The following is a 16,688-nucleotide window of genomic DNA, read 5'->3' as shown; positions in this document are numbered from 1 at the left end:
TGCATCGTTCCATTGGTCGAAAATGGAATAAGGGCGTGGGAGACACCAATCGCAGTGAGTGCTGATAGGGCCGTCGCCGTAGCAACGCGCGGAGCTACCTGGGAGAAGCCTTGCAGACTGACCCACGGCCTCAGCCGCCCGGGTGAGGCTGTGACCTCCCGGGGATAGGGGCCGGTTGGCTGAGAACTCCAGTTAATCCGCACGTGAGTGCTCAGAGCAGACCAGCCGACGGGTCTTCCCTTTGTTGTTCTGCGTCTAGCCTCCTCACCCGGGACTACATTCAGTGCGCTAACGAAGCTGTCCCTGCTTCCACTCTACAGCTTCCAAGGGCCAGATGATGGAGGAGCGTGTCAACCTGATGCACATGATGAAACTCAGCATCAAGGTCTTGCTCCAGTCTGCCCTGAGCCTGGGCCGCAGCCTGGATGCAGATCATGCCCCCCTGCAGCAGTTCTTTGTAGTGTTGGAGCATTGCCTCAAACATGGGCTGAGAGGTGAGCCGCGGCCGTGGGGCGGGGTGGGGCGGGGGGCTTCCAGGGCGTGAAAATTCAGGCTGACTTCGCTCAGCATCTTCAATGCCAAACATTCTTCTGGGTGCTGGGATAACAGCTGTGCACAAAACAAACAAGATCCCTGCCCACAAGACATGACATTATAGAGCAGCGCTGTCCAGTAGAAATGCCATGCAAGCCACATGTGTAATTTCTGATATCCTAGTAGCCACGTTTTTAAAAAGCAGAAAGAAACACATGAAGTTTTAGTAATTTATTTTATTGAACCCAGTATAGCCAAAATAGTATCATTTTGACGTATATAGTCAGTATAAACCTTATTAGTGAGATATTTTACATTCTTTTTAAGGTGAGGCTTAAAGATCCACTGTATTTTACACTTAAAGCACATCTCAATTGCACTGGCTACATTTCAGTACCACTTGTGGCTAGTGACTACCTTGGACAGCACAGTTCTAGAGAGGAGATAAGACAACAAATTCAGAAGCAAAACAGTTGCAAAATGCTACTAATTCAGGGATGCAAGAGTGGTTAAAAGATAGAGGGAATCAAGGGAAAATCTTTCCAGTTAGGGTAAAAGGGGAACGTCTTTCTGGGGAGTGAAATGTGAGCTGAGAGCTAAAGGAGAGAAGGCGTCAACTGTGCAAAGGTTTGGGGCAAGAGCCTTTCTAGAAAAACAAAACAGGTGCAGAGGTCTTGAGTGGGACCAACCTTGGTTTGAGGAAGACACCAGGTAAGTGAGGCATGCCAACAGGAGGAGAGGAGGTCAGGGTAGTTGGGATGGGCTGGATAACATCGGCCTTTAAAGGTCAAGTTAGGAGTCGGATTTTATTTCATGAGTATTTGGAGGATTTTCAGCCATGGAAAAATAAGATCTACATTTTTAAAAAAACCTTTCACCCATGTGGAGAACAGATTAGAAAGGTGGGGTGGTAACAATATTAGGAGCAAGGAAACCCATTAGGAGGTTCTTGCAGCAATTCAGATGAGGGATGGTGATGATGATTTGACAAAGTCCATCAAGAATTGACTTTGGCATCAGGTAAGAGGGAGAAAGGGCAAGGATTTCATAGATGATTATTTGAGCACTTGTTTTATTTTGTGGGCAATAAATACTTGAGGGAGCATAATGGGTATGACAGAGAAACCCTGTCATCAGAAGCAGGGAGAGCTCATTTGGTATTTGGCTTCTCCCAGTCCCCAAGACTGAATCAGAAGGAATAAGCAGTGCAGCTCCATAGCTTTCATTTGGCTTTTGGGAGAGAGACTGAGGGCCCCTGAAGACGTTTTGCAAACTGTTCTTATGAATAATACTTTTGTTTTCCCTTTTAGTTAAGAAGAGTTTTATTGGCCAAAATAAATCTTTCTTTGGTCCTTTGGAGCTGGTGGAGAAACTTTGTCCAGAAGCATCAGATATAGCCACTAGTGTCAGAAATCTACCAGAATTAAAGTGAGTGAGAAGTAGTTACATCAATTTGATGTTTAAAAAAAAAAAAAAAAAAAAACTCCCTTCTATTTATCCACTTCTCAATTCCTTGCTAATAAAGCATCTTCTAATTTAGAACAAACTATAGCACAAGCCACACTTTACTTAGACTTTAGTCTCAGCTCTGCTGCTCAATTTCCACATAAACTTGAGCAAAATTTGCCCCATTCTGAGCCTCAGTTTCCTTTTCTTTAAAATGAGGACCATAATTCCTGCTTGTCATACAAGGTTCTGTAATGAAAAGGTATTGTCACTGCAAGAGCAGTTACAGGAGGAGAAGGAGATCCTGGGGTACATACCAGAGCCCCTTGCAGAGTCTTCCACAAGGAACCTAACTGTCCAGACTCTCTTTGACCTTCTCCTGCAGAGCCAGCCTATTCCATTTTAGGGTAATTACATTAGCCACCACCACTGACTAAGGCCCTGCCAAGTGCCAGGCATTGTGCTAAGGACAATGCCTTAGCACTTCATTATTTCATTTCATCATCCACAAATCCCTAGGAGCTAAGCTGTTGGTGTTCTTATCTGCAAGTGCAGAAACTGAGACTCAGAGTGGTTAAGTAACTTGCCCAAGGTCCCTCGGCAACTAAGTGGTGGAACCAGGAAGAGAACACAGGTCTCCTGGCCTCTGAAACCCTCTGCATCTTGCTAAACTCATCTGCTGCTGAACCCCACGCGTTTATAGGATTTAAGCCTTCTGTCTCTGACCTGGGTTCAGCCCTGTGGGCCTGTGCCACCTAAGGCTTTCGCCTATAGCAGGTGACAAACTTTCATATATTTATTTGGTGACACCACCCCACCCCACCACCCCCACCAGCCATGATCTTCCTGGGCTTCCCTGGTGGCTCAGATAGTAAAGAACCTGCCTGCGATGCAGGACGTGTGGATTCGATCCCTGGGTGGGAAGATCCCCTGGAGAAGGAAATGGATACCGACTCAGTATTCTTGCCTGGAAAATTGGATGGGCAAAAGACCGTGGTCCATGGGGTTGCAGAGTTGGACACGACTGAGCAACTGACCCTTTTGCTTTTCACTTTCACGAGCCTCCCACATCTGCCTTGTTTCTTCAGTTGTTCTGTGCATGGTCCTGTTGTCCATCCCTTCCAGCCAGCTCACTCCCTCTAGAGACCCTGTCCTTGGGTGGTCTGATTGGGTGGAGCAGGGGTCTGCCTTCTCCTGCACTCACGCTTCTATTTCCACTTAGGCACAGGGGCATTTCCGAAGTCTTGTTATGCTAACAAAGAGCTTCTTGTCAGCTGAACTCACTGCTTCTGTTCCCTTATTAACCCTGTGGATGCTGAACAAGCAACTAGTTGAAGTATCAAAATCCTCCCTGTGTCTGCCAAAAAGGAAATACAGAGTGACTCCCTCTTCTTGATGCCTCTGGAGTAGTAGCCTTTTTGGGAGCCATGTGAGAAGACTACTGGCTTTGCTCCATAAACAGCTGCAGTGTTTTTACCATTTCATTAAACAGGAGCACAAGTTCTAAAATTTCTACAGGATTTTGGAAGTTATGATTAGTATTTTTTGGAGAGTAGAGACTGTTTGCTCTGAGGTAGTTTGAAACTTGCAGGACAGACTTTGAGTCCTGAGAGTCATCTCTCTGGAGTTTAATTTCCTTGTCTAAGTGAGATAAAAATGTCTTTTACAGTGTGGCCCAGTACCCAGAACTTTACATTGTTTTCATATCATGGTTCACTATTAAACATACTGTTACACAACAAATACGATTTCATGTATTGGCATGTAAACCCAGACAACAGACAAGGTTCTCTACTTTTTTGGAAATTAAAAACAGTCTTTTTTCTTATTACATAATTTTTAATTAGGAAATAAGAACAAGCAAAAAAGATGCTTCTGTTAGCTTACTGCTCAGAAAAAACAAAGCTACAATTAATATCTTGGTCATTATCCTTGTAGAGTCAGACAGACGAATAAAGAAGCTTCTACTGTGATTCACCTTTGCCTCCCCCAGTGGCATCACTGTTGCAGTCCTCATGGACTAACCACCGAAGCCACCAGCGCATCTACCTTTTGCCCCAGTAACTCTACTTCTAGGGGTTTTATCTCATAGACCTAACACGTGAAAATGACACATGTACAGAGATGTCTGTTGCAGCATCATTTGTAACAGCAGCAGATTAGAAATGGCCTAGATTAAAAACTGGAGAAGGCGATGGCACCCCACTCCAGTACTCTTGCCTGGAAAATCCCATGGATGGAGGAGCCTGGTGGGCTGCAGTCCATGGGGTCGCTAAGAGTCGGACACGACTGAGCGACTTCACTTTGACTTTTCACTTCCATGCATTGGAGAAGGAAATGGCAACCCACTCCAGTATTCTTGCCTGGAGAATCCCAGGGACAGGGGAGCCTGGTGGGCTGCCATCTATGGGGTCGCAAAGAGTCGGACACGACTGAAGCAACTTAGCAGCAGATTAAAAGCTAGGTAAATAGATCATGGCACAGTCCAGTAGTGAAACACCTTAAAGCTATGAAAACATGAACAGGAAATTTCCTGTGTACAGAAAGAATTTCAAAATAACAGATATTCAGTAAAACGAGCAAGTTGCAAAATGGTATATGTAGCATACTAATATTTTTGTAAGAAGGGAAGGAAAATAAGAACATTTATTTCCAATGCAGAAAAATGCTTGGGATGTGAACCTTAACTAGGAGCAGCATATTAATGAACAGAGAAGGAGAACTGGGGATAAAACAAGTATTAAGCTGTACATACTGTAGCTTTTTTCCCATTTAATAGTAGACTTTAAGCCTTTTTCCATATTAAATATTCATCCACAACTTTGTTTTTGAAGTGAGCACACAGCATTCTGTTGTTTAGCCCCTCCCACTTTGGGCTTTGTGCTGCTAAGTCACTTCAGTCGTGTCCGACTGTTTGTGACCCCGTGGACTGCAGCCTTCCAGGCTCCCCTGTCCATGGGATTTTCCAGGCAAGAGTACTGGAGTTGTGGTTGTCTTCAAATCCTCATTGTCCAAACTGCAGTGCTGACCACCCCCAACACACATCTTTGTGCACATCCTCAATTACTTCCTTACCTTGCTAGATGCAGAACTTTGATAACCGGCTGGCATTAAATTGCCTGCTGGAAGAATTGTGCCAGTTTGTACTCCCACCAAGCAGGACATGTAGATGTGCATTTTTCCTATTTCTTTTCTTCTTTTACTCTAACTTCACATCATTTATTGAAAGGTGGGGGGAATCCAAAGCCTTTTATATTAAGTTGGGTGCCTTCTAGCCCTTTGAGGCAGGTATTGATTACAGCAGTACCTCTAATACTCTCTTGGACATTACACATGCAGTTACTCTGCTTAGAACAGTAACTTTTTTTTCCTTAAATAGTGCTAGGTCTATATTTGGGAGGCTTTTTCTTTCTTTTAAAACAGATCTTTTCAAAATTGCACCTTTGAGACTGGTTGCACAACATGTGCCTAACAGCTAACAGTACACTTAAAAATGGATGAGGTGGTAAACTTCATATTATGTGTATTTTACTGTGTCAGAAATAAACTTGATGTAGTAAATTTCAAGCTAATGCCTTAGAAATCTTGTGAGTTCAGTACTTTAATAACTGTATTCTATATTCATCTTTTGAAAGAATGTTTATCCATGAGACAATCTAACCTGATATTTCCTGGCTTCCTGTGAAATGTATGAATACATGCAAAGTTTTATCTAATTGTATTTGTTCCAGAAATCATATATTTCTGGCTTAAATATTTTTCTGGTTTTGTTGTGGTTGTTTTTTTTGAGGGGGAGGGAGGGAAATATATGCCTATGATAGAGACTTCAAACAGTCCCGAAAAAAATGCAGTGAGCCATTTCCTCAGCCTTCCCAGAGTGTTCCCGCAACCCCCAGGGCAGCTTTGCATTCACAAGCGTGCGTGTATGTGTGTGTGTCTGTGTGTGTGTGTGTGTGTGTGTGAATATATTTCTCCCTGGCTAAGTTGGCTTTTTTCCCTTTGTTTTTGTTGTTGTAATGCTTTAATAGTCTGATCCTCTGTTTGAATTACAGGACAGCTGTGGGAAGGGGCAGAGCTTGGCTTTATCTTGCACTCATGCAGAAGAAACTAGCAGATTATCTGAAAGTGCTTGTAGACAATAAAAATCTCTTGAGGTATTTCATCACCTATCTTCGCTTAGTTTTTGCTTCGTAATTAGAACATAGTTTTGTACATCATTAGGAATTAAAATAAGAATGTATTGACTTGGCCAAATGGTTCATTCATGTTTCTCTGTAAGATGTTAACGCAAAAACCTGAACAAGCCTGTACAGTTTTTATTCAGATTATTATGAAGTGTAACTATTCTGTGGCTTACTTTTAAAATAGCAGAATTTTATTTTTTGAGCACTGATGTCTGAAAGTCTTTATTAATGAAGATTCATATTTTCATTTTGAAGATAATTCTTCAAAAATACCTAAGATCAGGTAACTGACAGCATACTCCATTAAGTTTCAACAAAATAGTATTTGATTGGGTGATAATAGGGGGGAAATGACTTGAACTAGATTCAGTGGGCAATTTTAAATTATAAGACCCTGCTTTTTATAAGAGAACATACCTAGATTACCTATTTTAGGATTCCATATTCAAATTGTAAACTTTTATATCTCTTGGCATCAGTAAAGACAAACTATCTCTGTAAATTTATGACTGGGTTCATTTTTTATATTTATAACTGTATAGACGAAAGAAATCATTATAAGAGGAATTTTCTCTATGATATGAGAATTTTTGAGGAAAAAATCTTTATAGAGCTAATGTTCTTATCTAACTGAAATAAAAATATCTTTTACAGTATGGCCTATCATCCAAAATTTTCAATTGTTTTCAAGTCATGGCTTATTACTGAACAAATGTTTTCATGATAAATACTGATTTCAAATAATTTACATACCTTGTACTCCTCTCTGACCGTTATACTGAATAACTTTGAGGTACGGATTTTGTTCTAAACAACTAGTTCTGGGACTGCCCTCACGGTCCAGTGGTGAAGACTTCGCACTTCCACTATAGAGGGCACAGCTTCCGTCCCTGGTCTGGGAACCAAGATCCCACATGGCTCACTGCCAAAAATAAAATGATAATAAATAAATAAATAAACAACTAATTCTGAAGATAACAAGTTCTTATGCACTCACACACACGCTGGTGTATTAGCTAATCACTGATGACCAGAGCGGTGACGGATGGAGCCTCACTACACATGGCCCGGGGGACTGGGAGGGAAGGAAGTCAAAGCAGGCAATGTTCCCTGGGACACAGGGGAGAGGGAAGAGTGTTGTTCTGGGTCAGGGGGGTGGGGATCGCAGGATTGCACTTCATGTTGACATGAACGTGAGTGTAGCAGTAGTTCACGTAGGAAGACGAAGGAAGCAGCCAGGTGGAAAGAGGGACAGAGTGGCGTTTAGGAACACAGGGGCCTAATGAGAAGAGCTGGGCTCCAGGGTCCAACCAGAGAAGTTAACCTTAGACCAGAGGTGGGAGGGGTCCGTTCTAAGCCCCAGGAAGAGAGAATAGGCCAGAGAAGAGATCACAGAACTTAAAGTGAGAGAGGGAATAAAAGGCAGAAGGGAATACACACAAGGCAGCCTCTGGCTCCTGGTGAAACTCTCAGCCAGGCCACGAGCTAAGAGGTGAAAAGTCAGGAGGTCCAGTAGAAGGGTGGTGAAGGTGTTCTGTCGTATCCATCTCTTTCAGTGAGTTCTATGAGCCTGAGGCATTAATGATGGAGGAAGAAGGGACAGTGATTGTTGGTCTGCTGGTGGGACTCAACGTGCTTGATGCCAACCTCTGCTTAAAAGGAGAAGACTTGGATTCTCAGGTAAGATGGGAATTTTGACTCGAGATCAAATGTCTTATTTGGGCCAGGGATTTTACATTGGATCTGCAGACGTGTGCAGGAAGGGGCAGATGGCAGGGGGTATCTGGCAAAGGGCTGTGCAGGGTGCTGTGCTGGATCAAAGCTGGAACAGCTGGCAAAAGTCCTGGGGAAGAGCGAAAAATAGCTCGGGCAAAGGCACAGAGGCACACACACAGAGCATGGCATGTCTGGGAACGGGAAATGGTTCTCCATGGCTAGGACGCGGCCTGCCCAGTGAGTCACATGGAGGTGGAGGCCGGCCCAGGTTTTACATCGCAAGTGCCATGTTAGAGGCTTCAGCTTTTGTCCCTGGAACTTTGGGAACCATGGGAGGTTTTTAGGCAGTACACTGAAATGGTCAGGTCTGAGACTGAGAAAGTTGAAGCTAGCAACCATGCGGGTCATGAGTTAGAAGCAGCCAAGAATGGGGAATGCAGAAACATGAAGCAGATAAGTCAGGAAGTCAGGGGCAGACAAGTCTGCATGAGGAGTGGGAGAACAGACTCAGGAGAGATTTGGAAAGTCAGATGGTAAAACGGAGCAGGAACTTTCAGGCCGTGAGGTGCAGAGTGCCCCTTGCTGGAGACAGCCTTCTTGGGATGGGCTTTTCCTCCTGCACAGAAGCCAGTAGCCAGGGCTGAGGCCTAAGCTCCAGGTGCTGGAGACTAAATCCAGACAGTCTGCCCCGCCCTAACCTCCACCCCACTTCAGGGCATCAGGAACTGTGGCTGGACCGCTGCCCCGCCTTCTTCCCACTACATGTTTGGACATGAATCTAAAGCTTCCCCAATCCCTCCATGACCAGATCAGCTGCTTTTTTTCCCCCAGTAGTTTTCTTGTTCTGGCCTGTTGAATATTTTTCAAAAAATATAAACAAGTTTTTTTTTAAAGAAACAAAGTATCACATATTGTCCCATTACACAGAAACAGCTGATTCAGTGTTACATTTTGGGATATATCCTTCCAGCACATGAATAAAAGGTGTGAGTGTGTGTGTGTGTGTCTTTGTATCTCACAGACAGATGTTTGGAGCTTTTTTTTTTCATTAAACCAAAATGTGATTATTCCAAGAACACCATTTTGCAATTTCTTTATTTAACAATGTGTTCCACATAGCTCTTGATGTCAAGAGATACATCCATTTTATGAATATACCATAATTTATTTAACCAATACTTTTTAATTGAAAGATAATTGCTTTACAGTGTTGTGTTGTTTTCTGCCATACAACAACACAAATCAGTCATAACTTTACATATATATATACATATAATTGTATATATAATATATATATCCCCTCCTTCTTGATTCTCCCTCCCTAACCAATACTTATTAATGTAAGTCATTTTCATGTTATACTGACAGTGTTATAAATATCCTTATACTTGTTTTTAAGCCTTGTCCTTTTGTTTTCTTAGGATAAGTTTTGAGATTGCTGTGTCAGACTGCACAAGTTCTGCATGAGTGTTGTGAAAGCATGAGAGCGTTCTTGGTCTTTTTCAATCAGACAGAAAAAACTCTTCATCTCAAATTTGTGTTTTTGAAAACTAGGATGATGGAGTTGTTTTGGTTTTTTTTTTCATGTTTTATTTAAATATCATACAAGGTTTATTCATTTTGTATTACAAACATTAAACAAACCATTGGTGGTTCACCTGTTCATATCCTTTGCCCATTTTTTTGAATATTCCATCTTTTTCCACTTCTTTATTATAGATAAGGATATTTACCATTTGTCAGAATATTTGTTATAAAAATTTTTTTCTGCTCTCTCGGGGTTTGTTTTCTCTATAGACCTTTTTTTTTTCCCCATGCAGTCGTATTTAATGGACTTTTCCTCTATACCTTCTAAACTATTGTGCCTAGAAGGTCCTTCCACATCTAAAAATTAACTTAATTTTTAAATCACATGTATATATTTTACATGTAAATAATCTGCCTGTCATTCTTTTTGACATAGTATGAAGTGGAAATCCAGATTTCTTACATAAGTACAGCAGTGAACCAGTGTTTCCAGTATCATGTATCAAATATTATTATTTTGCCTACTAATTTGAAATTCCACCTTTATCATGTGTTAAAATATCCATTATACTCAGGGGGCTTATTTGTAGACTCTCTATTTAGTCTCTGGATCTTTTTATTTCTATGCTAGTAACATAGTCTTTTAACTACCAAAGCCGTATAGTGTGTTTTATGCTCTGGCAGTTCACCTCCTACCTACTTTGTTATGCAACATTTTCAGATTTAGTTGAGGCTGTCCCGTTTTCCATTCTGCCCGATGACCTTGAACATCATTTATTTTGTCAGATTCCAAAATGAAAATTTGTCTGGGATTTTTATTAAATAATAGATGTGATTGAGCCCCTGGCTTATTCTTATCGTCAACATAATGCCTCCTACATGTCACTAGGAAGCATGAGTATTTGCTGCTGCTGTCTGAGAGATCCTCTTTCTCGTGTTTAGAAAGTGCTGTTCTCTTCTAACTTTGCATTTTTATTTAAAAATGAATATTGACATGTATCAGCCACAGGTGTACATGTGTGCCCCCGTCCCAAACCCTATGACAAAAACCACCTCAATATTGTAAAGGAATTAGCCGCCAATTAAAATAAAGAAATTAATTTAAAAAAAATGAATATTGAATGCTATCCAGCACTTTCTGGCATCTATTGAGATGTCATATCCATTTTTAGCCCATAATTATAATTGAAATAATTGTTGGGCTTCCTATTGTGATATTATTATTCCTGCATTCTTAAAATAAATCTTACTTAGTCATCGTACATATACTTTTAGTGTACTCCTAGACTTAATGTCTGTGGTTTATTTGGGATTTTTGTGTTTCTACTTATAAGAGACACTTGTCTGAATCTTCCCTTCCTATACTGTCTTTGTAACTTTTCAGTGTCAGGATTGTATAACCTCATAAAATAAGCTGGATAATATTCTTTTCGTTCTTATTTTCTACAAAAGTTTGTTATAGCAAGAATTATTTTTCTTTAAATGTTTGTTAAAACTTGCTGGTATAACCATTTCAGCTCTTTATAATCTGCATACTCTGACCACTTCTATTTTTTGCATAGCTTTGGTCAGTTCATTGGTTTCCTAAGCAGCAGCAGCAGCAGCCAGCCTTATAAAAACCTTTAGTCATTTATATTTTTCCAGAAACCATTTATTTCATTCAGATCTCCGCTGTTAGTTGCATGAGAGTATTTTCTTGCAGCTTTTTAAAATCTCACATTTCCAAATTGTAATATTGTACACATGACAGAGTTCGTCTACTGTGTTGAGCTCGAAACCCAGATCTTGCTCTTTACTCATCACTTCTGCTTCGGGAGGAGGACTTTATCTGTCTTCTAGTCCATTAATTTCTACTTTGGGTATTAATTCTTTCTCATTCTTTCTATTGTTTCCTTTTTTCCAGGCAAATGTATATTTTTTTTTTACTCTTTTTCTATTATAGAAGAAGTACATGCTTGTTGAAAAAAATTAAGCAATTACAAAAGCATGCAAAGTGAAAAGTGAAATTCAAGCTTCCCTTTTCTCCTCCCCCTTCAGTCCCGCTTTTGTCCCCACAGGTAATGTGAAAACTTGAGGGACTACTTTTTCTATGCATTTATGTGTACATAGGTTTTTGTTTCTGACTAAATCTTTTCTGGCTTTCTATTGCAGTGTAACAAATTAACAGTCACATTAAAAATACCAATCACTCATAGTTGATGGTTAGCTGATTTCAGCAAGTTGATTCTGAAGCACACCTGTGATTATAGGCAGTTGGTGGCTAGGACTGGAGTGGCTGAAGGCATGTGCTGTCACTGCCCTCTGAGTTGAGAAGGTCAGTGAGTGGGCGCTGGAGCAGCAGGGGTTTCCTGGGCATCTCTGTCTGCATCTGGTCTCTCCACATGGTCTCCAGCGTGGTGCCTCAAGGTAGCCAGACTTTTCCCATAGAAGCTCAGAACTTCAGAGGCATGTGCCCAAGGGAAAGAGCCAGGATGAAGTGTGTACTGCCTTTGTTAACCTAGCTGAAAAGTCACAGCCTCCTTCCTGCTGCTTTCTGCTCATTTGGACAGGTAGTAAGGCCACCCAGGTTCAAGGGTTGGGAATGGAGATTGGTGGGAGGCGCAACAGAGAAGTTGCAAAAGACGTCACATATAGCTTTGGCTTTTAACATGAGTGGGGTTGCTATACTATATATATATAAGTGGGGTTAATGCTGTACATAGTATTCTTTGACTTACAGTTTTATCCTGGAGCTTTCTTCATTTCATTACATTTTCATTCCCTGTGTTCTTTGTTATGGTTGCAGAGGGTTCTGCAGTATGGCTATAATGTGATTGATTTAAATATTTCTGTATTGATGGACCCAATTATCCTGTATTTCAAAGGAATGGCTTCACTTTCACCAGAGTCAGTGGTGGCAGGCTAGGGCTCTCATTCACTCTCTCTCAAGTGCTTTATTTCTGAACAAAGCACCTAACTTTGAGATGTTGAGGGATCTTGGACCTCCCTAGTTCCCTATAGCAGAGAATTTTCCCTGAAATACTGACTGGACCTTTTCATCCCAACTTGGGGAAAGAAGGAGTCAGAGTTATCAGTTGAGGTCACCACTTTAAAGATCCAGGTCTCTCTCTCTCTCTTTTTTTTTTTATCACTTTGTACCCAAAGAACTTTGTTGATCTTTGTCAAAAGACAGAAAAACTAATCATTATTAAGTGGTAAAATTTGAGAATATTCCCTCGAATTCTGATTTTTAGTAAGTTTTTCTTCTAGAAGATGATGGGGTTGTTTTTCTTTCGGTTTGTTTGCTTGATTGCTACTTTAAGCTCATCCGTCTAACTGACTGTTTAGGAAGGAGATAAGCAATAAACACCATGAATTTTAAAGATAGTAAGGTTTGTGGAAAGTGGGGAAATTATCTTTCATTTAAACTGGTGCATTTTCTTTCAATCAGGTTGGAGTGATCGATTTTTCTCTCTACATTAAAGATGTGCAGGATCTAGATGGCGGCAAAGAGTAAGTTCTGCATTGTATGCTGCTCTTATGATTTTAATGAAATTCTAGCAAAGAATGCAACTTTTTAAAAAACTGAGATGTAATTGACATATAACATTATATTATTTTCACATGTACAACATAATGATCTGATGTTTATATATATTGTAAAGTGATCACCACAGTACATTTAGTGTACATCCATGACCTTAACATAGTTAGTTACAAAAGAACATTTTTCTTGTGACAAGAGCTTTTAGGATCTACTGTCTTAGCAACTTTCAAATATGCAGTTTTACTGTTAACTATAGTTATTAGTTATACTTGATTATATATATTAACTATATATATAAAATGCTCTTAACTATAGTCATCATGCTGCACGTTGCGTCACTAAGCCTCCTTTGTTTTATAACTGGAAGTTTGTGTCTTATGACCCCCTTCACCTTCTCCCCCACTCCCCAACCTCTGGCAACCACCACCAGTCCCCGTATCTGTGAGCTTGGTTCTGTCTTTGTTTGTTTTAGATTCTACATATAAGTAAGAGCATAAGGTATTTGTCTTTCATTGTTTTACTTATCTCACTTAGCATAATGTCCTCAAATCCACTCATGCTGTCAGAAATGGTAGGATTTTTTTTTTTTATGGATGAATAATATTTTGTTATATAAATATACTACATTTTCTTCATTCATCTATTGATGGACACTTAGGTTGTTGCTATAAAGGAGTGAAGTGAAAGTCGCTCAGTTGTGTCCGACTCCTTGCAACCCCAAGGAAAATACAGTCCGTGGAATTCTCCAGGCAAGAATACTGGAGTGGGTAGCCTATCCCTTCTCCAGTGGATCTTCCCAACCCGGGAATCAAACCAGGGTCTTCTGCACTGCAGGCAGATTCTTTACCAACTGAGCTATCAGGAAGGTTGTTGCTATATCTTGGCTATTGTAAGTAATGCTGCCGTGAATATGGGGGTGCATATATGTATTCATGTTAGTTTTCCCTTTATTTGGGTAAATACCCAGAAGTGGAATTGCTGAATCATTTAGTAGTTTTATTTTTCATTTTTTGAGAAACTGCCATACTGTTTTCCATAGTGGCTGTACTCGTTTACATTCCCACCAACACTGCACAAGGGTTCCCTTTTCTCTGTTTCCTGGCCGACACTTCTTATTTCTTGTCTTTTCAGTGATAACCATTCTAACAGGTATGAGGTGTTACCATCTTGCAGTTTTGTTTTGCATTTCCTGATGATTAGTGTTGTTGAGCATCTTTTCCTGTAACTGCTGACAAAGAATGCTACTTTTGTTTTTGCACTGTTTGAGATTTTAGTTTTTATTTAGCTGTTTTTAATTACAGTGGTAATGTGTTCCTGTTCCTGTAGTTTAAGGAATTAGGCTCTCAGGAAGAATAGAGAGTACAAGGGCGATTTCCCCATCCACACTATCCCCCGGTCTCCCACCTCAGTCCCACTCCCCGCCTCCTTCGTCAGAGGAAGCCACTCATGCATGACTCCTTCCAAGTCCTTTTTTTAATGCCTTTCAGATGTATATTGTTGGTAGTGTAATTTGCTTTATGGATTGTTGGGATGTAAATGGAAAAGCACTGTGACACATTTAGGTTGCCTCTAGACTTACTCTGACCACAGTGTGTCTTGGATGTCTTTTCATGCCACATGTAACTCTACCTCATCCTTGTTAACAAGAGCATTAAAAGAAGTCACTCTGAAAAAAGAGATGGAAAAGAAAAAAAAGCAAACAATGTGTATAACATGCTCAAATTTATGTTGTAATAAAGAAGACATAACACTTGTATTTATATGTTGTACTTCCATATACATGGATCACTTCTAGAGAGGCACATGGACTGAACACAGATGTGGGAGGGAGTTTGACTGTAAACCCTTGGGCTGTTTGAATATTCTGCCAGAAACATCCATTACTTGTCCTTCACACTTCTTCGTATTGAGGACTCTTCTGGTCTCAGTGTCCTGGCAGTGTACCTTACCAAGGAAGGCATGCTTTATGCCCCCAGAGTACTAAGGTTTGCTCACTTGGAATTAAAAATATATTCTTAATGTCGAAAAGAACTGGAAATGAGCTGATTGTCCACCTTTAAGGGAATGCAGTCAGCCTTTCATACCTGCAGATGTTGAACCCACAGATGTAGAGGGTCAGCAGTGCTACGCCATGTGTATGAGAGACTTGAGCAGTTGCAGATTTTGGTATCCACAGTGGTTTTGGAACCCGTCCCCTGTGGACACTTAGGGACATCTGTAATTGAATGAATTGTGGAATATCCAAAATGTTCCACGCTGTGGTATATTATACAGACATGAGAAAAAGCAAATTTTACCTAGTGAATAGTAGGTTTAGAGGGGTTTCCACAGGTATTATTGAGTGAGAAAAGTATAATACTGAGAAGTATATATATTCCATTTTTTAAACCCTCCAAATCTCTTTTATATTTTAATTGTATATACTATATATAAAAATATAGATATTATGATTATATGCACAGAGGCTACTCATCAAGCTGTCAGTATGTGTCACCTGGGAAAGCTATGTGAGGGCAGAAAGGTTAAAAAAATAATAATAATAAACTATACTGACCAATAAATCCAGCACCTGTGGCATGAGTGTGGGTTGAATAATCTCATTTACGTACATATGTATGTAAAGAAATTGGTGGGGGGAGGCTAACTTTAAAATGTTAAAGTCTTTTTTATATATATAAATACATATAAAGTTTTTTGTTGTTGTTTTGTCTGTCACACTGCGTGGATTTGGGGATCTTAGTTCCCTAACCAGGAATTGAACCCACCCCCTTGGTACTGAAAGCACAGAGCCCTCACCACTGGACCACCACGGAATTCCCAATGTCTTTTTTTTTTTTTTTTTTCAAACCCAGACTAATCAGCTTTGTGTTGTGAAGAGTCTTGTGATCTTCTTTTATGAGCCAGCTTCTTTTCCTTCAGTATACCAAGGGCTGCTTCATCTCCTGCCTCGGGAGCCATTTGCGTATGGATTTTGGTGTTTCCACCTCGCACCCTGGTGGCATTCTCAAATGCTAGGGGTGCGGTGGGAGGAGTATCTGTAGGGAGGATCCTTTCCAGGCAGCGTTGCCAGAGTGTTCCATGTCCTCCCAGCCAGTCGTGCTGGTTCACTCAGGACCAGGTAGACGTTGCTACACTCTGACTGTCTCTTGGTTTCCCAGTGGCACTAATGACATTGGTACTCCTACAAGGTAATTGGAAGGTTGGGGGCAATTACAGAGTATTAACCCTGAGTAAAAGCAATTCCTTGGGACTTCCCTGGTGTCCCAGTGGTAAAAAATAATCCATCTTAGAATGCAGGGGACACAGGTTCAATCCTTGGTCAGAGAACTAAGATCCTACATGTCAGGAAGCAACTAAGCCCATGCACCACAACTGGAGAGTCCATATGCCGTATCAAAAAGACCAAACACAGCCAAATAAGTAAATGCATTTTTTTAAACTATTCATTGCAAAAAAATAATTTCTCTATTTTTATGCCCTTTTTTAAAGGCATGAAAGAATCACAGACGTCCTTGATCAAAAAAATTATGTGGAAGAACTTAACCGGCACTTAAGGTAGGACTCCCTTCTTTTTCCAGTGTTCGTTCTCAGTGCCCAATAATTGCCTCATGGGACCTTTTTTGAGTTGCCATATATTTATAACTTTTTTCCTAATCAGGAAGAAAGACTGTCATTCAGTGCTCATGTGTACAGGTTATAGAAGTATGATTTCTTGATAAAGAGCTTTGGGGAATCCTTTGGTGCCTTGTTCTGTG

General features: G+C 40.6%; 1 protein-coding gene across 2 annotated transcripts in view; it reads left to right on the top strand.

Moving 5' to 3' along the window:
• Positions 1 to 16,688, top strand: part of RUFY1 (RUN and FYVE domain containing 1) — a 66,281-nt gene that overhangs the window by 13,153 nt on the left and 36,440 nt on the right. The window contains exons 1-7 of one of the 2 annotated variants that reach the window (XM_061421299.1): positions 81 to 142; positions 321 to 494; positions 1,845 to 1,962; positions 6,033 to 6,134; positions 7,721 to 7,844; positions 12,838 to 12,899; positions 16,423 to 16,488. In XM_061421299.1, the coding sequence (XP_061277283.1) occupies positions 335 to 494; positions 1,845 to 1,962; positions 6,033 to 6,134; positions 7,721 to 7,844; positions 12,838 to 12,899; positions 16,423 to 16,488 (632 nt within the window). In that variant the 5' untranslated portion in view covers positions 81 to 142; positions 321 to 334. Of the gene's footprint in view, positions 1 to 80; positions 143 to 320; positions 495 to 1,844; positions 1,963 to 6,032; positions 6,135 to 7,720; positions 7,845 to 12,837; positions 12,900 to 16,422; positions 16,489 to 16,688 lie in introns of those variants that run through there. The other variant, XM_061421298.1, reaches the window with a different exon arrangement.

Source organism: Bos javanicus, chromosome 7, assembly GCF_032452875.1.
Source record: "Bos javanicus breed banteng chromosome 7, ARS-OSU_banteng_1.0, whole genome shotgun sequence".
Classification (NCBI taxonomy): Eukaryota; Metazoa; Chordata; class Mammalia; order Artiodactyla; family Bovidae; genus Bos; species Bos javanicus.
The sequence above is the reverse complement of the archived record's forward strand: the minus strand, read 5'-3'. Positions and strand labels throughout refer to the sequence as shown.